General features: G+C 42.3%; 1 protein-coding gene across 3 annotated transcripts in view; it reads right to left on the reverse strand.

Annotated features, from left to right (window-relative positions):
- The window catches only part of cabin1 (calcineurin binding protein 1), a 404,357-nt gene that overhangs the window by 366,858 nt on the left and 9,573 nt on the right, over positions 1-27,926 (reverse strand). For 2 of the 3 annotated variants that reach the window (XM_048611392.1, XM_048611390.1), the window contains exons 6-10: positions 23,640-23,769; positions 14,708-14,857; positions 12,289-12,575; positions 9,673-9,841; positions 3,363-3,499 (exon numbers count right to left, since the gene is read on the reverse strand). In XM_048611392.1, coding sequence (XP_048467349.1) covers positions 3,363-3,499; positions 9,673-9,841; positions 12,289-12,575; positions 14,708-14,857; positions 23,640-23,769 — 873 coding nt within the window. The remainder of the gene's footprint in view (positions 1-3,362; positions 3,500-9,672; positions 9,842-12,288; positions 12,576-14,707; positions 14,858-23,639; positions 23,770-27,926) is intronic. The other variant, XM_048611391.1, reaches the window with a different exon arrangement.

Raw genomic sequence — 27,926 nt, forward strand, 5'->3', positions numbered from 1 at the left:
GACCCTTCATCAGAAACGGGGGAGGGGAAGGGGGTTCTGAAACAAATAGGGAGAGAGGGGAAGGCGGATAGAAGATGGATAGAGGAGAAGATAGGTGGAGAGGAAACAGACACGTAGATCCCCTGAGGTTTGTCCGGAGGGAGGAGGGTAACTTCTTCAGGCTAGGCATCCTTAGAAGAGGCTTCGCAGTGGGGTTAAAATTGTATCAGAGATAGTAGGAACTGCAGATGCTGGAGAATCTGAGATAACAAGGTGTAGAGCTGGATGAACACAGCAGGCCAAGCAGCATCACAGGAGCAGGAAGGCATCTCTGATACAATTTTAACCCCACTGCGAAGCCTCTTCTAAGGATGCCTACCCTGAAGAAGTTATCCTCCTCCCTCCGGAACCTTCCTGCTCCTATGATGCTGCTTGGCCTGCTGTGTTCATCCAGCTCTACACCTTGTTATCTCAGATTCTCCAGCATCTGCAGTTCCTACTATCTCTTATTAAAGACCATTTGCATTTGGCTAACTTGATTGAATTTAAGTAATTTCTTTTGTTCATTCTGGGACATGGGCATCACTGGCTGGCCAGCATTTATTGTCCATCCCTAGTTTCCCTTAAGGTAGTGGTGAACTGCCTCTTGAACTGCTGCAGTCCTCATTCCACAATCTAAGTAGGGAGAGAATTCCAGGAATTTGACCCAGTGAAGGAACAAGTGATATATTTCCAAGTCAGGATGGTGAGTGGCTTGGAGGGGTGGTGGTCCCATGTACCTGCTTCCCTTGTCCTTCTAGTTGGAAGTGGTTGTGGATGTGGAAGGTGATGTGTAAGGGTCTTTGGTGAATTTCTGCAGTGTTTTTCGTAGATAGTATACACAACTGCTACTGAGTGTCGGTGGTGGGAGTGGACGCTTAAGAATGTAGTGCCAATCAAGCAGGCTGCTTTGTCCTGGATGGTGTCAAGTATCTAGAGTGTTTTTGGAGCTACACTCATCCAGGCAAGTGGGGAATATTCCATCACACTCCTGACTTTGCCTTGTAGATGGTGGACAGGCTTTGCGGAGTCAGGAGGAGAGTTATTCGCCGCAGTATTCCCAGCCTCTGACCTGCTCTTGCAGCCACTGTGTTTATGTGGGGAGTCCAATTGAGTTTCTGATCAATAGTAACCCCCAGGATATTGATTGTGAGGGATTCAGTGATGGTAACACCATTGAATGTCAAGGGGCAGTGGTTAGATTGTCTCTTATTGGTGATGATCATTGCCTGGCATTTGTGTGACATGAATGTTACTGTCACTTGTCAGCCTGAGCCTCGATAATATCCAGATCTTGACATATTTGCACATGGACTGCTTCAGTACCTGAGGAATTGCAAATGGTGCTGAATATTGTGCAACCATTGGCGAACATCCCTACCTGACCTTTTGATTGACAGAAATGATGAGGAAAGTATAATTGTATTATCGACTCATTAGCAAAATTTAAGTTCATGGAATTAAAAGGGACAGCAGGATAACATATACATAAAATTGACTAAAGCTTGTGGCGCAAATGTGGTGTCCTTAGCTCTGAGTCGCAAGGTCCATGAAGTGTGTCACAACATATCCAAACAGGTTGATTAAATTTTTTTTTTAAACAAAATACCTAAGGCACTAAAAGCAGAAAGTAATAGTGAACAGTTTTCGTCCAAACTCAAAGTAGTATTCTGTGATGTGAGCCTGGAAGATCACAGCTTTTTTGGGATAAGAGTGCATTAAACAGAACATCGTTTCAAGGTTTACAGATGAAATAAAACATTACGTGAAACATGTAAGGTAGAATAGAAAAGCAGATTAATAACTCAAAGAGAGATAAAGACTGAAAGCAGGGATAGTGTCAGTGACTATTGGGAAATGGCAAACATATTAATAATGATTTAGCCTCAGTATTTACAGTAGAAAAAGGGTTCTGAATGCCTTTGCACATGGACCACAAAATAAACATGCAGTATAGCAAATAATCGGGAAGGAAAATGAAAAGAATGTTATTCCAAGGGAGTGGAGTATAAAAGTAGGGAAGACTTGCTATATTTGTATGGGCCTTTTAAGCTGTACCTGGAGTATATTCTTGCATCATAAGCAGTTCAGTGAAAATTCATTGAGTGGATTCCTGGGAATGAGTGAGCTGTGTTATGTGGAAAGGCCGTGCAGGTTGATTTCAAACTCATTGGAGTTTTGAAGAAAGAGGTGACCAAAATCAACAAGAAGAAATTTTATATACTTGCATAAAGGGAAAGCGGGTGGTCAGGTGCAATGTTGGCTCACTAAAGACTGAAAGCAGGGATAGTGTCAGTGACTATGGGGAAATGGCAAACATATTAATAATGATTTAGCCTCAGTATTTACAGTAGAAAAATAGTGATCGAGGACAAGGACCAAATAAAATTAATGTAAGTAAAACATTGATGAGAAGGAAATTAATGGAACTAAGAGTGACAAATCCCAGGACCTAAGGGTGAAGAAGTAGGGAGCACGTTGTAAATGCCCTAACTAAAATTTTTCAGAGCTCCCCCAGATACAGGAGTTGTCCCTCTTAATTGGAAAATTGTACATCACTCCACTTTATAAGAAGGGTGAAGGAGGAAAACCAGGGGATTACAGACCAGCAAAGAAGAGACGTCCTGAATCTGCACAGGGCGGTGGGGGGCGGGGACACACAGATACATTATGGAAACACAGCAGAGGCACAGTTATCCATGGAAGTCAACTGCAGGAATTTGGCTGAACAAACTTCAACTCAGTGCAATTGCCTCTCACAACTGGTAAAAGTCAGTAGATCCAGACATTCAACAAAATTCAATGTTAATTTGATGGCTTGTTTGAAAACAAAACTCCCAGGTCATCAACATAAAGCAACAAAATATAAAATCATTTCCAGCTATATGGGAAATCTGACAATATTCGAATTAACAACATTTAAAAAAGTACGTGACTGATAAGAATACTGGGCATGGGCAGCCAGAGAAGGAATATTTCAACCAGTGCAGGATTCTAACATTGGATATAATGTATGTAAGACCACTACAGAAAAAAAATTTTAAACACTGCCTGTAAATGTTAGCACTTTGCATGGTCCCCTATGGCAAATAAATAGGTCTAAATGCCACAAAATACCTGCCAGCATAAAATAAAGACATACACATCACACTGTCAAGTCCACTTAACCCGAAGTCACAAAACCAGCCCCAATAGTAGAACAAAACTATCACTGATCCACCATTCAGATATCCTGGAATTAGTGGACAAAGATTTTGACAAGTGACTTCAAGGTGATGGTGATGCAGAGAAGTGGAGGATCCCATCCAGAACAGATGTAGAGGAATCCTGGCCTGAAAACCTACCTAGTTCCATAAAGGATGAGGGATCAAACTGCATTCGATAAGGGCCCATTAGTTGCTGACTTTCCTTTTTCAACTCAGTCTGAACTTCAAAGGTGCCAAACGCATCATCTTCATCCTCTAGATCTACCTTTTTCAGCCTAGTGAGATAACAGGAAGTTAGTATGAAATGCCTGCTTTAGCACAGAAACTGTACTGCTTTCCACAATTGTGCACAGGTTAGGTCTCAAAATATTGACCACAGCCTCCTTTAATTAACCAGAACATTGGGCGTTCAAAGGGGTTTAGACAATATAACGATTTATCATGTACTGTTTGTATGTGGGATGCATTCAGGAAACATTGCAGTTGCAAGTAGAAGATAGGAAACTGGAAAATAAACTTTACCTCCAAGAACAATGAGTTTGTTGTAACGTAGTTCATGCTGAGGTGACTGAAGTTTTCCAAGTAAAGCAGTCTAGTCACATCATTTGATTTGTGATGAAAGGAGGTCAAAGCAATTAGACATGAATATAAACTGAAAGAGGTAGCTTAAGTTGGGATGCCAGAAAATATTAATTCACTGATCTGGTGGAACAGGCAAGGGAGGTTACAGGGGTAAGTAGCTTAAATTGTACAAATGTCTTGGAGAACTGCATCAGTGATACGTTAAACTGATTAAAGCTTCTGTAATACTGTATTTTTCTACACCTTATTCATCTTGATGCAACAGACTCAAAGAAATGGAACCAGACGGATCACCAGGCATCGATCTGGGCACCGGAAAAGATAACAGCAAAAACAGCCCTGTCAACCATGCAAAGTCCTCCTCACTAACATGTGGGGGTCAGTGCCAAAATTGGGAGAGCTGTCTCTCAGACTAGTCACGCAACAGCCTGACATAATCATACTCACAGAATCATACCATACAGGCAATGTCCCAGACACCATCATCATCATCTCTGGATATGTCCTGTCCCACCAGCAGGACAGACCCAGCAAAGGGGGCGGCACAGTGGTATATAGTCAGGAGGGAGTTGCTCCAGGAGTCCTCAACATTGACTCCAGACCCTATGAAGTCTCATGGCTTCAAGTTAAACATGGGCAAGGAAATCTCCTGCTGATTACCACATACTGTCCTCCCTCAGCTGATGAATCAATTCTCCTCAATGTTGAACAACGCTTGAGGGAAGCACAGAGGATGGCAAGGGCACAAAATGTACTCTGGGTGGGGAATTTCAATGTCCATCACCAAGAGTGGCTCGGCAGCAGTAATGCTGATCGAGCTGGTCGGGTCCTAAATGACATAGCTGCTAGATTGGGTCTGCGGCAGGTGGGGAGGGAACCAACAAGAAGGAAAAACATACTTGACCTCATTCTTACCAATCTGCCAGCTGAAGGTGCACCTGTCCATGACAGTATCAGTAAGAGTGACCATCGCACAGTCCTTGTGGAGACAAAGTCCCGCCTTCACATTGAGAATAACTTCCATTGTGTTGTGTGGCACTATCACCATGCTAAATGGGACAGACATCGCACAGATCTAGCAACTCAAGACTGGGCATCCATGAGGCACTGTGGGCCATCAACAGCAGCAGAACTGTACTCCAACACAATCTGTAACCTCATGGCCCAGCATATCCCCCACTTGACCATTACCATCAACCCTGGTCGAATGAAGAGTGCAGGAGGGCATGCCAGGAGCAGCACCAGGCTTACCTGAAGATGAGATATCAACCTGGTGAAGACACCAAACAGGACAACATTCACACCAAACAGCGAAAGCAAGTGATAGATAAAGCTAAGCGATCCCACAACCAACAGATCAGATCTAAGCTCTGCAGTACTGCCACATCCAGTTGTGAATGGTGGTGGACAATTAAACAACTCACTGGAGGAGGAGGCTCCACAAATATCCCCATCCTCAATGATGGAACAGCCCAGCACATCAGTGCAAGAGATAAGGCTGAAGCATTCACAGCAATCTTCAGCCAGAAGTGCCAAGTGGATGATCCATCTCAGCCTCCTCCAGTGGTCCCCAGCATTACAGGTACCAGTCTTCAGCCAATTCGATTCACTCCACGTGATATCAAGAAACGGTTGGAGACACTGGATACTGCAAAGGCTACCGGTCTTGACAACATTCTGGCAATAGTACTGAAGACTTGTGCTCCACAACTTGCCGCTCCCCTAGCCAAGCTGTTCCAGTACAGTTACAACACTGGTATCTACCCGACAATGTGGAAAATTGCCCAGGTATGTCCTGTACACAAAAAACAGGACAAATCCAACCCGGCCAATTACCACCCCATCAGTGTCCTCTGGATCATCAGTAAAGTGATGGAAGGTGTCATCAACAGCACTATCAAGCAGCACTTGCTCAGAAATAACCTGCTCAGTGATGCCCAGTTTGGGTTCCGCCAGGGCCACTCAGCTCCTGACCTCATTACAGCCTTGGTTCAAACATGGACAAAACAGCTGAACTCCAGAGGTGAGGGGAGAGTGACAGCCCTTGATATCAAGGCTGCATTCGACCGAGTGTGGCATCAAGGAGCCTTGGCAAATTTGGAAACAATGGGTATCAGGGGGCAAACTCGCCAGTGGTTGGAGTCATACCTGACACATAGGAAGATGGTTGTGGTTGTGGGAGGTCTAACTCAAATCTGTTTTTTTTTGGTTGGTCAGGGAAATAGAGTGCAATTGAACATCTCAACCAGTTAATAACAATAAGCCAAGGACAGGGAACACAATTCTGATACGTTTGAGAAGTTGCATCTCCCCAAGGGGAAAATTGGCCTTGTTTATTGGAGATCCATGGTAATCACACGCAATGTCTCAGAACAGCATAATGGCTATAGGGCAGCATGGTGGTTCAAAGATTATCCCCGCTGCCTCACAACACCGGTGACCCAAGTTCGATTCCACCCTCAGGCGACTGTCTGCATTGTGTCTGCACATTTCCCCCCCCACCATGTCTGCATGGGTTTCCCCCAGGTGCCCTAGTTTCCTCCCACAGTCCAAAGATGTGCAGGTTAGGTGGACTGGCCATGCTAAATTGCCCATATTATCCGGGGATGTGTAGGCTAGGTGGATTAGCCAATTGGAAATGCAGGTTACAAGGATGGGTCTGAGCGAAATGCTCTTCGGAGGGGAGGAGTGTGTGGACTCGATGGGCCAAATGGCCTGCTTCCGCACTGCAGGGATTCTACAATTCTATGAATTATGATTACTTCACCAAGTGCCATTCTCACAGTCATCAGTAGTAAGTTCTCAAGCATCAACTAAGCCTTTCTTTCCCACAGTCAGAAGAAACAACATGATTAGGAAATAAAAACCAAAAGAACTGCGGATACTGTAAATCAGGAACAAAAACAAAGTTGCTGGAAAAGCTCAGCAGGTCTGGCAGCATCTATGGAGGAGAAAACAGAGTTAACATTTCGGGTCCGGTGACCCTTCCTCAGAACTGAAGGTGGCTGGGAAAACGTCGGTTTATATACAGAAAATAGGGAGGTGGGTGGGGTAGGGAGTAAACGATAGGATAGAGCCCAAAGAGAGAGAAAGACAGTTGGACAGACATGGGAGTTGCTAACGATCAGGCTGGGAGAGTGAATAGTTGTTAATGGGGACTGTTAGTGACTAACAACAGGGAGTGTGTAGTGGCAGGCTATGTGGTAACAAGGCCTGGTGTGTGGGGTGGGGGGCTGGGACATGAGAGTTTAGGCCCTAAAATTATTGAACTCAATATCGAGTCCGGAGGGCTGTAGGGTCCCCAAGCTGAAAATGAGATGTTGTTCCTCCAGCTTGCGCTGGGCTTCACTGGAACACTGTAGCAAGCCGGAGACAGAGATGTTGGCCAGGGAGCAAGGTGGTGCATTGAAGTGGCAGGCAACAGGTAGTTCAGGGTCTTTTTTGCGAGCAGAACGTAGATGTTCTGCGAAGCGGTCGCCAAGTCTACGCTTCATTTCCCTAATGTAGAGGAGACCACATTGTGAGCAGCAAATACAGTAGACTAGATTCTTGAAAGTGCAAGTGAAGTGTTGCTTCACCTGGAAGGTATGTTTGGGCCCTTGGATTCTGGGGAGGGAGGAGCTAAATGGGCAGGTGTTGCACCTTCGCCGGTTACAGGGGAAGGTGCCGTAGGGCTGTGGGAAGGTGTTGGGGGTGAAGGAAGTGTGGACCAGGGTGTCCCAGAGGGAACGGTCCCTGCGGAAGGCAGACAAGGGAGGGGAGGGGAATGTGTGTCTGGTGGTGGCATCTTGCTGGAGGTGGCAGAAATGGCGTCTGATGATCTTCTGGATGTGGATGCTGGTGGGATGGTAGGTGAGGATAAGGGGAACCCGATCGCTGTTGCAGGAGGGAAGAGAAGGGGTGAGGGAGATGGGTCGGACCCAATTGAGGGCCCTGTCGACAACGGAGCTGGGGAATCTTCGGTTGAGGATGAACGTGGACATTTCGGAGGCTCCCTTGTCGAAGTTGGCCTCATCTGAACATATGCGACAGAGACAGAGGAACTGAGAGAATGGGATGGAGTCTTTACAGGAAGTGGGGTGTGAGGATGTATAGTCCAGGTAGCTGTGGAAGTCGGTGGGTTTGTAATGGATATTAGTGGCCAGCCTATCCCCAGAATTGGAAACAGAAATGTCGAGGAAGGGAAGGGAGGAGTCAGGGATAGACCAGGTGAAAGTGAGGGCAGGGTGGAAATTGGAGGCAAAATTGATGAAGTTTTCCAATTCTCGACGAGAGTGGGAAGCAGCACCAATGATATCAGGATGTATCAGAGAAAGAGTTGTGGGTGGGGGCTGGAATAGGACTGGAGCAAGGAATGTTCCACGTACCCCACGAAGAGACAGGCATAACTAGGGCCCGTGCGGGTACCCATGGCAACCCCGCTTACCTGAAGAAAATGAGAAGAGTTGAAAGAGAAGTTGTTGAGGGCGAGGACAAGCTCAGCCAAGCGGAGGAGGGTGGTGGTGGGTGGGGATGGTTCAGGTCTTCTACCTAGCATACACCTCCTCCCACCCACCTTCCCGCAAAAATGCCATCCCCTATTCCCAATTCCTTCACTTCCACCACATCTGCTCCCAGGATGAGACATTCCACTCCCGTACATCTCAGATGTCCTCGTTTTTCAAGGACCACAACTTACCCCCCTCAGTGGTCGAGAATGCCCTCAACCATGTCACCCGCATTTCCCGCAACACATCCCTCACACCCCCTCCCCGCAATAACAAGCAAAACAGAATCCCCCTCGTCCTCACGTACCACCCCATCAACCTCCGCATCCAACGCATCATCCTCCAACACTTCCGCCATCTGCAATCTGACCCCACTACCAAAGACATTTTTCCTCCCCACCCTTATCTGCTTTCCGGAGGGACCACTCTCTCCGTGACTCCCTTGTCCGCTCCACACTCCCCTCTAGCCCCACCACTTTTCCCTGCAACCGCAGGAAGTGCTACACCTACCCCTACACCTCCCCCCTCATCCCCATCCCAGGCCCCAAGAAGACTTTCCACATCAAGCAGATGTTCACCTGCACATCTGCTAATGTGGTATACTGCATCCGCTGTTCCCGTTGTGGCCTCCTCTACATCGGGGAAACCAAGCGGAGGCTTGGGGACTGCTTTGCAGAACACCTACGCTCGGTTCGCACTAAACAACTGCACCTCCCAGTCGCGAACCATTTCAACTTCCCCTCCCATTCCTCAGACGACATGTCCATCCTGGGCCTCCTGCAGTGCCACAATGATGCTACCCGAAGGTTGCAGGAACAGCACCTCATATTCCGCTTGGGAACCCTGCAGCCCAATGGTATCAATGTGGACTTCACAAGCTTCAAAATCTCCCCTCCCTCTACCGCATCCCAAAACCAGCCCAGCTCATCCCCTCCTCCCACCTCAAGCCCCACCTCCATCTCCTACCTACCAACCTCATCCCGCCCCCTTGACCTATCCGTCCTCCTTGGACTGACCTATCTCCTCCCTAACTCCCCACCTACACTCACCTTTACTGGCTCCATCCCCGCCTCTTTGACCTGACTGTCTCCTCTCCACCTATCTTCTCTTCTATCCGCTCCCCCCCTTCCCTATTTATTTCAGAACCCCCTTCCCCTCCCCCATTTCTGAAGAAGGGTCTAGGCCCGAAACGTCAGCCTTCCTGCTCGGCCTGCTGTGTTCATCCAGCTCTACACCTTGGTATCTAAGAATAGGAACTTGTTGCATGGTCTATTAGAAGAACAGATTCTTTCAGTTTGTTTAGGGACAGTTTCAGCTCTGTTAATACACCAATCGTCAGTAATTGCTTAAAAACTCAGTTTATTAAAAGTTTACTGTACCTTGAGGGCAGAAATTTGATCAGTAGTTCCTGAAAATCAATCTTCTCTTCCTTCTTACACTTGGTGTTTCGCACTCGAGCCGAGCGCCTCTTCGCTGGTTCACCTGCCTCATCAGCTATCCGCTTCCTTTTGGAGCCCTTCTTCGCCTTGTCAATGATGGATGTTTCTGCTTTAAACATGATTAATTCAACAAAACACAAACACATCAGTGAATGATCTGCAGAGACAACATTACAGACACTTCAATACAGGTAACTCAAGCCTTACTTTGGATCAACTGCCACATTTAACATAGCTGGTTCCCAGGGCAAATTCATCCGAAAAGTTCCCTTTGCAAGCTTTGAATCTTCTTATAAAGATACAGATATCATTGCATTCCAAAATTCAAGGTTAATAGTCCAGAGAATGCTCATTCAAATCTACCACTGATTTTTGAAATAAAACAAAGAACTGTGGATGCTGGGAATCTAAAACAAAAACAGAAAGCTGGGGAAACTCAGCAAGTCTCACAGCGTTTATGGAGAGAAAGCAAGGTGAATGTTTCAGGTCCAGTGACCCTTTTTCAGAACTGAGGGGTTCTGGACTCAGAGTGTTAACTCTGCTTTCTCCCCATAGATGTTGAGAGACCTGCTGAGTTTCTCTAGCAATTTCTGTTTTTGTTTCAGATCTCCACCACCCACAGTTCTCTGTTTTATTGCCCCCTGAAGGAAGCTAATTTGTTATTTCTAAAAACAAGACATCAATTCAAGAAGGTGATGGTTCACTACTATCTTCACAGGATAACCACAGATCATCCAATCAGGATACTTACTGCACAATAAAGGCTATTCAGCTCATCATGCTATTTAGTAATCCCACAAGAGTCGAGCATCATATTTTGCAGAATATTACTATTTCACAATTGTTTGAGGCCTCACTTCATCTTCCAATGGGTGCAACCCGGTCTTGTCGGTGCTGTAGCCCAAGTAGATCACGTGAGGTGCCTGGAACACGTTTTTCTCTTCTTGGGTGCGTGCCTTGGAGAAACATCTAAGGACTATGTCCAAGTTTTCTAAGTGCTCTGTATTGGTCTTCCCTGTTATTAGCACGTCATCCAGGTAAATGGCGACCCAGGGTAGACCTTGCAAAATGTTCTCCATTGTCTACTGAAAAATTGCACAGACTGACAATACCCCAAATGGCAGTCCCATACATCGGTAAAAGCCCTTATGGGTATTAATTGTAGCCTACTTCTGGGAATCCTCATCTAACCGCAACTGCAGATATGCATGGCTCATGTCCAGCTTACTCAGAGGCAGCTCACAGAGTGTCAGAATGCCTGACATTCCTCTTTGATGTCCACCTGGCTGAACTCATTACCATCACAACAGAACCAGAGGTCACAGTCTCAGGATACAGACTAGGCCATTTAGGACAAAGATAATGAACCATTTCTTCATATACAGGGTAGTCAATCTGTGGAATACACTATCCCAAAGAATGTGAAAGCCATTCAAGAAAAAGATTGATACATTTTTAAATATTAGAGACTTCAGTGGTTATGAAAAGGAAGTGTGATAGAAGATCTGCCATAATCATACAGAATGACAGAGCAGGCTACAAGGGCAAAATGCCCTATACATCTGTGATTTAGTGTCAATGTCTTGTCAGATTATGCTCCTTTGAAGTGCCTTGTGATTGGTTAAATATGTGAAAGGCACTACATGAATTAAATTTGTTACTGGCGTTGTTAGTGTACTTATTCATGGGCCGATCTTAGGCTCAGCCAGACATGGAGTTGTCAATTCCTGCAATGGGGGCTCACCTGAAAGTCCTATTTCAGTAATTGAAGAGCGACAGCAGAAAATAAGTTGATCTCACAAATACATGGAGAAGCAAGTTACCTTGTAATTTGATCCCAGAACTCATCTCAACAAACAGTTTACGTTTAGGTAGCTCCTTTAACATGGAAAATGATCCCCAGGATTTTTCAGAATATACAAGTCAGAAACAAAACAATGTCAAATCACCGAAGTACAGTACTCAGACATAGATATTCACATGTCAGAACAAAGTATAAGTAGTTGCAGCTTCTCCCCCCACTTCCCTTTGTCAATTTCATCAGATTCCAGCACTGGTAGCTGACTGGCCAGAGCTCAAGTATCCATGTTGGTTTTTCTCAGTGCCAATCCAACTCAAATGGGGCTCTTGCAGGAAAGTTGTAGTATCCCTACCTCAGTGCCAGAAGGCCTGTGGTCAAGACCCACCTGCTTCAGGGGCATGTAATAATATCTCCAAATAGGCTGATTAGAAACTATCTAGAAGTCTAGCTCAGGGATGAGTTCCCTCTTATATTACTCCTGTCCTCCACAAACTCCCTCTCACTTTCTGAGATCGCATCATGGCTGCCAATTTTTTGTCTGCATAGATAAAGAGGATATTAACACAGAAGAATGTCCCATTACTCAGCAATCAAAGGTCATCAGAAGCATTGTAATTACTACGATGGGGAATCATCCAAAAACAAATTCACTCAACAAAACATGACTACACGTATACCAAGTTCCCACATTAACTTCAAAACCTGCTGTTTTCTCTCACTTCTGGCATCACAGATACAATTATACTCATGCTAACCTTGTGTTCCTACAGTTTCTGACACACTTGGAACTGGAGTTGGAGCTGCTGGTGTAACCATAGCTGGTGCTGGCATTGTTGGTGCTGTCACTACAGGTGCAGGACTGGATGTTGCAGGATTGGGCTGGATGACACTGACAGGCGTGCTAGTTGGTGACGTCAACAGATGTTGAGAAGGGTCTCTGTACATGCAAAGGTCTATCATTCTGCCAAGGCTGGGGTGAGGGGGCTCGGAAGATGTCAACTGCATGTAGGTAGCCAGTAAACTCTCACCCAGGCACCTCCACCTATAAAAAGAAAACAACAATATATTAAATGACTGCATTGCCAGAAGGAATTGAAGTATTGATCTTTCAATAGTACAGTTTACAGGTGCTCCTACAAAGTTCTGACAGAGGGATAAATCATAGTCAAAGCATTGGTCTTCTTGGTGATTCAATAGACATGCAATCCTGTGCAGGTACCAGCATGTAGAGAGAAAGAAAAAAGGATGGAAAACGACTATTCACCCCACCTGAAAAAGCTCTTTGAACGTAACTGTGGAATTAACTTGTAAAAGGAGATTTTTAAGATTCTGCTTGCATTTGCTTCTCCCACAGTACATTTTGTTCTTATGCAACTCACAGATACATGCTGGAACCTGAAGATGGTGAACCAATTGTGCATATAAACAGCATTACATATCAGTACAATATTATATCTAATTAGAAAGTGCAGGAGAAAGCGCAAGTAAGACTAATGATAAGACTTTAAACTGGCAAGCAAGGGGAAAATAGTGACCCAGACGTTAAGATGAAAGAATTAGAAGATAAAAGTAGAAGAAGTCAGAACGATGTAGGGACAAGGGGTTCAAATAAAAAAGTAACAGGCGTGGGATTAGTTGAACCAAAGGGTCGGTTTTCCATGCTGTATGACTCTATGATTGCTAAAAATAAATAAATGCAACAATTCAAGATACATTCAGATCAGCTAAGCAGCAATGCATTTTTCAAATCAATTAAAACAGGGAACTGGAGGCAATATTCTGTAAGTCGAAAAACCCAGGCACTGATAGATTCAAAATGTGCAGAGCATGCTAAATGAAAAAAAATGGACAGAGGCAATGACTGGTGAATTTTCGACAATTCGAGAAACACCATCAACTTTATCAAGCAGTGTGAAAATATGGCAGCAATAATCAGAAAATATACCATGTCAACTTATCATTTTTGGCAGATGCTAATGCCTCAAGAGCCGCTTTAAAGACAATATATCAGCAACGAGCCACGTTTGTAAAGTTCCAACACGTATCAGGAGAGGCACGTACAACACAATGGAATGCCAAATGCAACTATTTGGTTATTCCAGTAACTGGGGGTTATCATTGACCAGAAACTGAACTTACTAGCCATTTAAATGCTGTGGGAACAAGAGCAGATCAGAGGCTAGGAATCCTGCTGCCAGTAATTCACCTCCTGACTTCCAAAGCTATCTATCACCTTCAAGGCAGAAAAAAAAGACTGTGATGGAATATCCTCCACTTGTCTGGATGGTTAAAGCTCTAACAAGTAAAGAAGCCCAGTACGATCCAAGACAAGGCAGCTTGTTTGACTGGCACCCAATCCACCAGTGGCAGCGTTATGCACCATCCACAAGATATGTGATAGTGACACAACGGGGCTTCTTCAACAGCAACTTCCAAACCCACAAGCTCTACCACCGAGAAGGACAACGGCAGCAGATACATGGGAACACCAACCCCTGCAAGATCCAGAAGCCACACACCATCCTGATTTGGAACTTTACTGCCATTCTTTTATTTTCACTGGGTCAAAATCCTGGAAGTCTCTTCCTGTTATTAGTGTGGGTGTCCCTACGTCCCAAGAACTGCCACAGTTCAAGAGTGCAGCTCACCACCACCTTCTCTAAAGCAATTAGGGCTAAGCAATAAATGCTAACTAACAATGCCCACAACCCATCAATGAAGAAGAAATATCCAAAGCATGTGACATTAAAATGGCAATTAGTGGGTGTACCTTTCCTAGGCCAAATGCAGGATTGGATTAAGAGGATGATCAACTTTAGAACATGTTCATTTCCAAAAGCTCTTAAATGAATTTTATCCAGTTCACTCACCACAGTTCTGACACAGCACCTCAAATACAGAAACCCAAGTTAACATTAACAAGGTGTGTCAAATACAAAACATTAAATCAGTTCCTGTTATTACAAAGCTGTGGTAAGGTTTGTTCTCATTTTATTCAGCTTCACAAATATTGAATAGCAGTCTATTTACTTACATTAAAAGCAAAGCAAAGAAATAGGTACACAAAACAACATTTCACACATATCCACCAGTCTGAGGCAGGGCAGTAGTTAGACATTCAGGCCCACAGAGATCAAATGTACATTTACAAACAGCCCCTTAACCATTACATACGTGAAGTGAGAGATTGGTTGTGCTAGTTGAAGATCTGGCTCCTCTTCTGGTATTGCCAATGCCTGTCTTCTCCTTCGGAGCTCCAGAGCTTCTTCAATAACAGCTTTAGCCTCTGCTGGATCCACATCCAATGCATGAATGGACATGTCGCTAAAAAGAATGGATAAAAGCAGTGCTCAGAGAAGTAAACAGTATAACAGTACAAGTTAATTTTTATCCCACTTCATTTTGCAGGAGTGAAGAACATCCTGGAGGTTACTACTGACCAGAAACCGGATTAGACCGGCCATACAAATACTGCAGCTACAAGAGCGAATAAAAGGCTAGGAATTCTGTAGTGAGTAACTCATCTCCTGACTTCTCAAAGCCTGTCCACCTTATACAAGGCACAGGTCAGGAATGTGATGAAGTACTCTCCGCTTACCTGGAGCGAATAGCTCCTAAAATACTTCAAGAAGCCTGAAAACATTCATGACAAAGCAGCCCTACCCACCAGCTTCAACCTTCACTCACAATGCCAGTGTGCAGCAACTACAAAATGCATGGCATTAACTCACCAAGGCTGCTTTAACAGCACCTTCTAAATCCATGACCTCTACGAGCCAGAAGAACAAGGGCAGATGATGAATGGGAACACTGTCTCCTTGCAAGTTCCCCTCCTAGTCACTCATCATCCTGACATGGAAATATATCACCATTTCCTCAGTGTCACTGGGTTAAAAATCCTGGAACTTTCTTCCAAACAATATTGTGGGTGTACCTACAACCCAAGGACTGGAATGAAAAACACAGCTCACCACCTCCATGTCAATTGGGGATGGGCATTAAAAACTGGCCAAGTCAGCAACACCTACACCCCAGAAATAAACTAAAAGAAAGAAAATTCCACCTGACTCCAATTCAACCAAATTACACACTATCAAGCTCTTAACATGAAGTTAGAAACAAAAAAAAAAACTGCAGATGCTGGAATCCAAGGTAGACAAACAGGAGGCTGGGAGAACACAACAAGCCAGGCAGCATCTGGAGGAAAGGAGCAATCGACCGTTCGGGTATTACCCTTCTTCAGTCCTGAACATGGTTTCGGGTATTAGCCTTCTTCAGTCCTGAAGAAGGGTAATACCCGAAACGTTGACTGCTCCTTTCCTCCAGATGCTGCCTGGCTTGCTGTGTTCTCCCAGCTTCCTGTTTGTCTCAACATGGAACGTTGTCTTTTGGGAGTTCATATCAAGATGTTGTGTATATTACATCTGCAATTTTCGAATCAACACCAGAACTTACCGACATATTCTCTACTCAGAAGCCTATCTAATCTTAGAATCACTTGTACATCACGACTGGACAGTAATAAATGCAGTACAAAGGAACTGTTACATTGTCATCCACAGAAGGGCAACTTGGAAAAGATAATAACTACTGGCCCTGCAAGCAAAGTCCCTATCTCATAAATGAATAAAAAGAAAGTCAATATCTGAGACAACATTCCTCCTTCAACCATTACCAGTTTAACAGGTCATCCATGTCATTGCTGTTTATGGGGCTTGCATTGTGCAATTTTCAACCCAAGTGCAGAACTTAGCCATATACAGAAGTCTACCCAAATGTGTACGAAAATCATTTAAAACGTGGGTAAGTGGATCTGAGTCCACGAAAAGATCAGCCATGATCTTATTGAATGGCACAGCAGGCTCGAAGGGCCAGACGGCCTACTCCTGCTCCTAGTTCTTATGTTCTAAAAGGTCAGGATTGGACCATATTAAGTGCAGTACTAAGGAAGTGCTGTATTGTCAGAGATAGCAGTCTCTGGATTATACAGTAAACATTCCAATCATGAGGTAATGGATTACCAAAAACTTACATTAAAATCAAATACATTGTATTCCTTCATAACTGCATAAAAATCCTGGAACTCTCTCCCAGACAATATTGGGGGTTTACCTACATGAAATGGACAGCAGTGGTTTAAGGCGGCAGCTCGTAACCAACAGCAGAAAGGCAACTAGGAAACGAAAATAAATGTTGGCCCAGCACGCACAGTCCCTATCTAGACTCAGAATCCCTACAGTGTGCAAACAGGCCAATTGGCCCAACAAGTTCACACCGCCCTTCTGAAGAGCATCCCACCCAGACCCATTCCCCTACGCCTGATTTCCCCATGTCTAACTCACCTAACCTAAACATCCCTGGACACTATGGGCAATTTAGCATGGCCAATCCACCTAGCCTGCACATCTTTGGACTGTTGGAGGAAACTGGAGCACCCGGAGGAAATCCATGCAGGCACGGGGAGAACGTGCAAACTCCACACAGACAGTCATCTGAGGCTGGAATCGAACTCTGGTCCCTGATGCTGTGAGGCAGCAGTGCTAACCACTGAGCTACCGTGCTGCCTAGAACACAGAATACATGGAATATAGAATCCCTACAGTGCAGGAAGAGGCCATTCAGCCTATTGAGTCTGAACCAACCCTCCAAAGAGCGTCCAACTGACACCCAGCCCCCTATCCTCATAACGCTGCATTTACCATGGCTAACCCACCTAAACGCACATCTTTGGACTGTGGGAGGAAATTGGAGCACCAGGAGGAGACCCACGCAGTGATGGGGAGAACGTGCAAACTCTACAGTCACCCGAGGGTGGAATCAAACCCGGGTCCCTGGTGCTGTGAGGCAGCAGTGTTTACCACTGAGCCACCATGCCACTCGCTATCTCATGAATGAATGAGAAGAAAGTCAATATCAAGACAACATTCCTCCCTCAACCATCATCAGCTTAATAGGTCATCCATCTCATGCTCTTTATGAGGTTTACATGTGCAGAGGGTTCCATGTACATCAACAAAGGTTATTTGCTCCAATTACCTGTATTTGTAACATTACAATTTTGTTGCCTCTGATGAAGATAAACACCTTTTAGCCGGATTTCTTTTTTAACCACCAGTCCCTGCATGTATCAATCTAGTCTGTTCCTTTACACGGCAGGCACTTTGGATGCTAGATAACCCCTCTTAATCCAGAAAGACATTGAGGCAGTGCAAATGTCACTGGACTTTTAATCTAGAGGTCCAGGCTAATGCTTTGGGACCATAGGTTCAAATACCATCTTTGCAGCGGGTGAAATTTAAATTCAATTGATAAATCTGGAACTGAAAATGATTCTCAATTATGGTGACTTGTAAAGTGAATTGTAATAATTGTCATAAAGACCCATCCGGTTCACTAACATCCTTTTAGGAAAGGAAATACGCTGTCCTCTGTTCCCTTTAATACATTGCATACATCAATTAAGTCTGTTACCTTCCTTGTCAGACTGCATGCGGTCTTGAAAATCCTAGTCACAGTCTGACATCCTCTCCACGCTTCTATCCTCATAATGGCTCCAATCTTATAGCATTTAGGGGAGACAACGACCTTGTGGCATTATCGCTCAACCGTTAACCCAGCAACACACGTCATATTCTGGGGACCAGGATTTGAATCCTACCACAGCTGGTGGAATTATAATTCAATTAAAAAATTTGAAATTAAGAATCCGATAATGACAGTGAATCCAGTTTCGATTGTCGGTAAAACCCATCTAGTTCAGTAATGTCCTTTCAGGAAGGAAAGGACTATCTCTATCTGGTCTGGCCTACATGGGACTCCAAACCCACAACAATGTGGTCACATCTGCTGGGATGGACACTAATTTATGACCTAGCCGGTGACGTTCACATCCCACAACTGAATAAAAAAAAAAAATTAGACATTTAGGGAAACTATTGTCAAGATAAAGAGAGAGAGAGATAAAGGAGAGAGGGAGAAAGAAAGGAAAACAAAAAAGTGAGGGAGGAAAACAAGTGATGGATTGCAATGGATTAATCAAATCAGATCATTTTGCTCAAACATGTATCCCAGAAAAAACAATTTGTTAGCTGGCAAAGGGTCTTTCACAAATGACCCTCAGGAGGCCTTAACATTATGATGTTGCTTGCTCCATTTCTGTAAAGGCAATTCAGTAGGCACTGACATTACATTATGGACTCAAATCCAACTGGAAGATCCTAATTTTAGAATTCAAAAGACAAAGATAAAACACAAGTACCTAAATAAGCATCAACAAACAGACAGATATGGGATGATGAAGGCTTCAAATACACTAACCGAATACTACATAATTGGTAGGTGCATTTCATAAAACCTTAAAAGAAGGGATACAAGGTGTCGGGAGGATTACTAGAAACAAATTGCATTATGGAAAATATAAAACTGAAATAGAGAGAATCACACGAAGTTTCAGGTCTACAGGGAAAGAGAAAGCAGTTGTGATATTGCACAACTTAAAATTAGATAGAGGTGGTATGGCTCAAAGTAGAAAGGTCACAAGGTTTGGATAAAGCAAATGCTAGTTGCTGACAGATCTAAGATTATAAATTGCATAGATTCTGGGCACTATTTGCCATCAGAAGGCTCAAGAATTACAAAAGGGGAGAACGATAAACAACTGTCCAGTCAGCCAACAATGCTGTTGACTGCAGCTTCAAAAACACTCAAGAAACGCATCAACTTCTAGGACAAAGCTATCCACTTGATTAGTATCTCATCCCACCATTTTTAACAATCACTCCCTCCCCCCACTGATACACTGCAGGAACTCTCCACAGCTGCTTTACACAGTATCCTATAAAACTACAATCTCTACCATCTAGAAGAGCAAGGACAACAGGTGAACGTGAACACCACTGCCTACATTCCTCCCAAAGTCAGACAATACTGACTCAAAATGGCATTGCCATGGCTACATCATCACTGGATAATGAAACTGTGAGAGCACAGGCTGCAACCATACAGGGCAATTTACCACCTTCTCAATAGCAATAAATGCTGACCCTGCCATCAAAGCCGACAATCCATGATCGAATCATTGGGTACCCAATGATGAAACACGATGTATGCATTTCACTATACAGGTCTGAAGCAACAGGTGAAATTCTTGGCACAATAAAAGCTCATTGTGGTTAGAAACAAGAGTTTTGACTCGAACTGTCATTAAAAGGCACAGTGTGTTAACGAAAGAGTATTTTGCAATCTCTGCTTAAGAGCATTGAAGTCAAAAGAGTTCACCAAGTATTGGAAAGCTACAACTCACTTTCAAACTGACATAGCAGAGTTTGCACTAAACATGATACTACAAAGATTTGGTGAAAATACTTCCAACTCATGGCTGTGTGTCACAAGGAGCAGCATGGATCCTGCAGCTGATCCTGGGATTGCAGGCTTAGTTAAAGATTTATTATAATTTATTTTATAGTCATTATTGTTTACTAATATAGGATTTTTTCCATTTTGTTTTATGAACATTCAAAACAAAAACCAAAAGAAAACCACAATTTTTTCTCAAAAGGACTTTTTTTAAAACTTTAAGGGTCTACAGTGAATGGCTGAGGTTTTTCTTTTTTTAAATTTCTGAATTAAGAAAAAAGTCTGTATGTGTTTTAGAGGGTTCTTTTCTTTACATTGCAATAGTTTTTTTTCCAATAAATGAACATTTTGTTTTTTAAATAAGGAGTTGTCTTTTTATTCTGCAGAATCCTACGTGCAGTCAGCTCCAGAGAAGACTTTTTTTCCTTTGAGGAATTTATTGAAGAGGAATCATTTTTATTCAGTCAGCCAGCTAAGTGGTTGATTTTATTTAATATGTTTGATGCATATATTTTTAATTTTGTTTCCATTTTAACATTATTTTCCATAGGAAATGAAAGGTAGTTTATTTTATACATAAGGTATTATTGAAACATCCTTTCTTTTTAGGCTTAATGTTATTAAGGCCAAATATAAGGTACAGAATGAGATGGCTAGTAGATTTAGAAAAGTTATTACCCAGCAGGATCAGTCAGATAGACGGGCGACTGTCAGGAAAGTTAAGAAGGTAGTTCAAAAATCTCCAGCAGCTATTCCTCTATCAAATAGATTCAGTTTTTGGAACAGTTGAAGGGGATATTCTCTCCGAGGAAAATGGGACGGGCCAGTCAGTTATTGGACACTTGGAATAATTCTTACGTTAGGCAGCATTTGACAAGATTTAACAGAATTATTGTTATAGGGGACTCTCCTGTCAGGAGCATAGACAGGCGATTCTGTGGCAATTTAGGTTTGATACTTTCCTGGTGCTAGGAGTAAAGCAGTACAGAGTGAATTGAAGAGGTTAGGTAGAAGATTTAAAAGAACCTTAAAAGTAGTAACTTCTGATTTACTCCCAATGCCACACTCAAACAAGGGAAGGAACAAAAGGCTAAAGCAGATAAATCAATAGCTATACAGCTGGTGTATTGTTCAGGAATTCAGGTTTTTCAACAATTAGGCTGTCTTTTGGGATACAGAAGACCTTTTCAAAAAGGATGGGTCAAACCTAAACTGGAAAGGGACCAATATCTTAACAGGGGGATTTGTTCACTCTATTCAGGGAGACTTTATACTGAGAAAGAAAGCAAGTGGAGGAATTCTAAGTAGCAGTATAAATGAAAGGATTGATGGAGTAGGTCCTGAATGTGAGGAGAGCACATCAATTACAAAAGAAAGACAAGAGACAGCATATGTAGTGACTCTGAAGAAATACACTGCATTTATTTCAATGCAAGGGGTCTTATAGGTAAGGCTGATGAATTCAGGGCATGTTTAAGAACGTGGGATTGGGACATCATAGCTATTACAGAAACTTGACTGAAAGATGGACTAGACTGACAGCTCAATGTTCCAGGTTTTAGATGCTATAGGAAGGATGGAAAGGAAGCAAGAAGAGGGGTGGGGTGGCATTTTTGGTTATGGAACACATTACTGCTACCATATTTCTGAAAAATCATCCAGTGAAAATATACAGATAGAAATTACAAATAAGAAAGGAAAGATCACTTTGATGTGATTGTACTATATGCCCCCCAAAAGAAAGAGAGAAATTGAGAAACAAATATGTAGGGAGATCTCAAATATAGGTAAGCATAGTAAGGTTGTAATAATGGGGGATTTAATTTTCTAGACATTGACTGGGACTAACAGCGTTAAAAGTTTGGACAGCGAAGAACTTGTCAAATGTGCTCAAGAAAATTTTCTTTCAGCATGTGGATGCTCCTACTAGAAAAGGAGCAAAACTAGACCTTCTTTTGGGCCTTGGGTAGTGTTGTAGAACAGAGGGACCTCAAGAGTGCAGGTACATAATTCTTTAAAGTTTGCGTCACATACGGACAGGATGGTTAAAAAGACATTTGGCACACTTGCAATCATTGCTCAGTCCTTTGAGTATAGGAGTTGGGATGTTATGTTATGTTGAGGTTGTACAAGACATTGGGGAGGCCTCTTCTGGAGTACTGTGTTCAATTCTGGTTGCCCAATTATAGGAAGGATATTATCAAGCTGGAGAGAGTTCGAAAGAGGGTTCACAATAGGAAGTTGCCGGGTATGGAAGGTTTGAGTTATAAAGAAAGGCTTGATAGGCTGGGACTTTTTCCACTGGAGCGTAGGAGGTTGGCAGGTGACATGATAGAAGTTTATAAAATAATGAGAGGTAGATAGAGTTGGTGATAGTGTCTCTTCCCCAAGATGGGGAATTTCAAGACTAGGGGCACATTTTAAGGTGAGAGGAGAGAGATTTAAAAATGACAGACGTAAGAGGCAAATTTTTTTTTACACAGGGGGCAGTTCACATGTGGAATGAACTTCCTGAGGAAGTGGTGAATGTGGGTACAATTACAACATTTAAAAGACATTTGGATGGATATATGAATAGGAAAGGTTTGGAGGGACATGGGCCAGGAGCAGGCAGGTGGGACTAGATTAGTTTGGGATGATGTTCAGCGTGGACTGGTTGGACCGAAGAGTCTGTTTCTGTGTTGTACTCTATGACTAAGGGCAATACTACTCTGAATCGGGAAGGACTTCCAAAACACCGTCCTCAGATTCTGCTCTTTCCCACCCCTTTGCACTGCCATATATTGAATTATCTTTCCACTCCCCTTCATTCCATTTTGCATATGCTCACTCTGAAAACTGGTCCTTAGTTCATAGTCTGCTGATGCTTCATCTTGAGCTGTTTCCTTAGCAGCTTTTGCCAATGGTAGCTTGCCATTACCTACCACTCAAAAGGAACAGGGCATAGAGGTAGGCCACAAGTCTATGTCAACCAGGAAGAGGACTGAAACCATGCTATTGACATTACTCTGAACACATACCACGAACCTAGCCAACTGAGCTATCTGGTCCCTGCCAGTTCATTGTCATTCCCTTCTCACATTTCATTAATTCTTCCCTTCATCTTGACTCTGTCATTTATTTGGACCTATCCCTTCTCCAACCAATATTCCTTCATCCTCTTAGCATCCATTCTACTTCCATTCTCTCACCATTAATCATTTTATCCCATCTTTTCCACCCATTATACTCACTACCCTTTCATTTTGTCACTTAATTCTCCCCATTCTTTGCATCATCCATTTCATCCCCAATCCTGTCACTATCAACTACCCCAATTTCAGTCCCATCCATCACCCTTGACCTTCCTCATCCATTCTTCATCTCCCCTTCACTATCTTTCTAATTGACTCTCACCCTCTCTGTCACCTGTCCTCTTACCTGCACTCAGTTCCATCCATTTGCTGCCCTTTTGCCTCTTTTTCAGCCAATCCCCAATATTCATTTCCCATCTTCCCTTTCAGGTTGTACAGTTTGCTACCTGAACTTAGAAATTTGATGATTTTTCAGCATCTTTTCCATACGTACAGGCATAAAACTTTCAGATTTATGGCTCTCAAAAGGATAATTATCAAAGGCTGACCTCAATGCTAAAAATAGATTTATTATGGTGCAGACTACAATTTTCTTGGCTACTACTGGCAAGAATAGAAAGACAAATACATAGTGCCAAACCATATTAGGGCTGTATAGTAACAGGTTAAAAACTTACCATTTCAAGAACATACGGAATGAGTCTTTTCGCAAACAAGGCTGTTCTTCAAAAATCTTCTCTTTCAAAACTAAACCCTTGCTGTACCGACAGTCCTTCTCTAAAGCTTTACAGATATAATACAGACAATCTGAAATAGAGAAAACCAATGTAATTTTGGTGCTTTTTCTAATTATGTATGAAATTTGTTTATTAAGCTGCCACTATCAACATATTCATCAACATCTATCATAACTTAATTAGCTTCAGAAGCGGCCTTCAAAATCCATATTAAAGCTTCTGCATAGGTCATAATGCCTGTCTGTTTTGAACAATCTCTAAAGCAGAGATACTAAGTATTCACCAGCAGGAGGAAAGATCAAATCTGCCAAACTGCCCTTATAAAGATCATAACGTTTGGGATTTATTCTGCAGTTTGAGACAGTTCCAGCAATTGTAAAATGCTCCTCTCAGTTTCATGCCAAATCCTACATCGGAGGCAAAAACAGCAGCAGCATGCAGAGTGCCAGCGCCTCTCCAGTATTCTGGGCAGAAATCAATCATGTGGCTTAAAAGATCTTGCAGTTTTGAGCACAAGGAGTTCCACCTACAATTACAATATATCTAAGCCCCTCAATCTTTTATGTCACTTGTTATGATCGCAGAAGATGTTAATAGTGGACAAGTCAGATCTTAGATTAAAAGCTATCATAATAGATTATATTTCAAATGTTGGCGTTTAGTTAATGCAGTGGATAGCCACCGAGACACATTCACGGGAGGCTGCAGATTTTGTGTTAATAACAGAACATAAGTTTATAACAAAAAGAAGAAAACAAACAAAGCTATACACAGAAGTTGGTTAGAACAACCTTATCACAAATATCAAAACATTTCAACCTGTAACTGTCCATTACAGATAAATGTCACTATAGTTTTTAAACTGATATTTTCCAGTTTCTTTCCCTTTGACTGCTGAGATATTTTCAAAAACAAAACAAAGTTTCTTTTCAAGTCTGTTGATACAAACCACTCAATTCTGAACTTGGTTTCTATCCAGAGTAGAAACCAATTCTGTTGAGAGACTACTTCCCCTGGACTGATTCAATTCTCCCGCTGGGTGAAACTACTCTATCTTCTTAATTGAACTCTAAATTCTTCAGAACTAAAAGTTTTAACCTTCTGTCCTGCAGTCAAAACTAAATTACTTGCCTTAGTGCATTTACTCTGCCTATCTTTTCCATGAACGCTACAGCGGTCCTGCTAGGCATTCAGCTGCAACCATGCGCTTTCTTAGAACTGACATAGTTTGATCACTGTTCCAAACTGACTTTCAGACCTTTCTTTAAAAAGAAACTTCACAGAACTGACCAATATTCATCTACCTTGGTGATAGTGTGATTGACTGTTAACTGACATCTGGGCAAATAAGGGCAGGCAATAAATGTTGACCTAGCCAGCAATACCCACATTTCGTGAACAAATAATAAAAAGAAAGCTCAGTACATACTTTAAAGAAAATAGTCTGCACCTTATAATCTGCAGCTAAGTGACAGCATTCACAACTGACTTCAAAGAAAGCTGCCTACAAAAAAAAAGTTTTACAGTGCAATTTCACTTTTCCTCACATTAATCTGAGTTGCAAATCAACTGTAGGAAACAGTGAACATCCAGCAAGAAATGCCATCAAACAGGCTGAGGATCAAATCACAATGAAAAGTTGTCACAGACAACAAACCATAAAGGAAAATATACTGTTTGTCCTTCACTTTTTAAATCATTTAACTGACAGCAAAATCTACATGGATTAAAGTAATTTAAACGTAAAAACTAATTTAAAATACTGGATTAAAAACCTAGAGAATTATCATAATGGAGAAATTTGGCCCTCCATAAATATAAAATTAGCTTTTCTGGGCCAAAGATAATAATTATGGTATATTGTTCAAAGTCCCATTAACCGCATTCAATAACATTTTTTTCCTGATAGTTTCTACAATAAAACTCAGACCAGAAAAAGTGAATGCCCACAAGAAATCGTGCATTACTAACATTCCCACCTGCCAGGATTTCAACTGCAAGCCCTATGCAGGGGTACAGAATCAATAGCAACAACTTCTGAATTTCTTATATAACAGCACACAGCACAAGCTGCCACCAATTTCAATTAAACTGGCACCACGAAAAATCCAGGTTTTTTGTAAGAAAACAACTAGCTTTGAGCTGCATAGATATTACTCTTCTGTCTCAAACTGTTTACTAGTGATATATAAATGGGATTTTGAGTGAGGCAAACTAAAGTCGAAACACCCACAGGGCATATAATCATCACCTAGCAAGGCCAAAAACAATTGATTTTTTAAAATCATGCAGGAACAAATTCCTTAACTTGTAAGAAACAAGCCACGTGTTCTTGCGTCTAAACAAGAATTCTTTTCACAAATGGAAAGTTTTAGATATGAAAAGACATTGGATACAGTGATCTTGTTTTTCTTGGAGCAGAAGAGATGGGGGAGGGGTGACAAGATGGAGATGTATAAAATTTTGGAAGCATTGATCGGATAAACAGGAAGGGAATTTTCCACTAAGTGGAGGGATCATTGACCAGGAGACTTAAATGGAAGTTAAAAGGATAGCAAGTTTAGCGAGGATATGAGGAGGAATGTTTGCACCCACAGGGTGGTCGGAATTTGGAACTCACTGCTTATAAGGATGGTAGAAGCAGAAATCCCCTCATAACATTTAAGTAGCATTTAGATGTGCTCTTGTGTTGCGAGGGTGTACAAGGGTTTGAAAGTGCCTGAAAGTGGGATTATGATAGCTTAGTGTTTGTTTTTTTACTGGTGCAGACTTGATGGGCTGAAGGGTCTTTTTCTGTGCTGTAGACCTCTACCTCTATGTCTCCAAATAATCTTTTGGTGAGTATACTGACTTGTAACAAAAAGATATTCAAGAAATTCCACCGAGTTGTGTGATTAGCCACACACCATTTTAGCTTACACTTGAAATACAATTAAACTTTCTCCAGAGCTTAATCTAGAAATGCTCATGAAGACAATCAACCCACTCCATTCAGATTACTGCATAAAATAATTTGCTTGAGGCCAGAAATCTAGGTACAACACTCTTTTGGGTTTAGTACAAATTCCACAAAAAAGTTTAATCTTATTACGCTGTAAGGACTCCAGCATAACATTAGCTTTGTTCAATCTAAACTTTTCTTTGACTATATATAAAACCCAAGGGTCAGACATTACAAGGAGGAAAATACTCAGTTCACTAAGTCAAAATCCTAGAATTCCCTCCCTAACAGCACTGTGGGTGTACCTACACCACATGGACTACAGCACTTCAAATGAAAAGGTCACTCGCTGCAATGTCTGAGGCAATTAGGAATGGACAATGAATGCTGACCTGGCCAGCCTTATGCGGTGAAAGAATTTTTGAAAAGTGACTAAGTGGAAAGGAGGCCATCACCAGTGAAAGAATTTCTAAACAAGTCAACAACAGATCCTTGAGTTAAGATCTCAATGCCCAGGGAACAAGTTCAGGGCAGGAAGCAGAAAACAAGATAAGAACAAGTAAGGGAAGAAAGAATGAGCAGATGTTAGAAAATTGAGCTGCAGACATGACAAGTGGTGGAAGAGCTCAGGCTGTGAAGTGTTAGGAATTGGGATCAGACAGAAATTTATCAAAATCAAGTTTTAATATTTTAAAATAATTAAGTTACAATAACACACTTTATTCAAAATAATTGAAGGTATTTCCCACAATGCTTCTGCAGGTTCAATGTATACTTCAGAGATCTTAAAAATTAAATCAACAACACTGACTATGGAGTACTCAGAATAAGTAAAATAAACAGAAAAACTGAAAAGTGTGACTGACAGTTCATCAGAAATGCGACTGTGACGAAACAGTTCAGACAGGAAAAAACCTTTTGACTGCTGGATGACTTGTGAAATTTGAACGAGAAAAAAAATAAATCAAATTTAACAAAAAAAAATGTTACAATAAATTTTGTTTTTCTTGTTTCTCTTTCTCTCTTTGCACAACTAACAGGTTTCAACGTACCGCTGAAATACTTTCCCTCCAAACACAGTGTCTTCTTAGAGAAAGGCCTGCTGTGTCATTTCACAGGGCTCAGCAGCAAAGTACTTTTAACCAAGTGATCATTATTTGTAAGCAGGCCTGGACAATGTTGGCTGACAAATAGACCATAGATTTCATCACATTCAAAACTCAAGCCCACACTCTTTTGGATATCCACATATTTCAGCAAATGTCACTACAATTACACTGTGCAGT

Source organism: Rhincodon typus, chromosome 24 (genome assembly GCF_021869965.1).
Source record: "Rhincodon typus isolate 14 chromosome 24, sRhiTyp1.1, whole genome shotgun sequence".
Classification (NCBI taxonomy): domain Eukaryota; kingdom Metazoa; phylum Chordata; class Chondrichthyes; order Orectolobiformes; family Rhincodontidae; genus Rhincodon; species Rhincodon typus.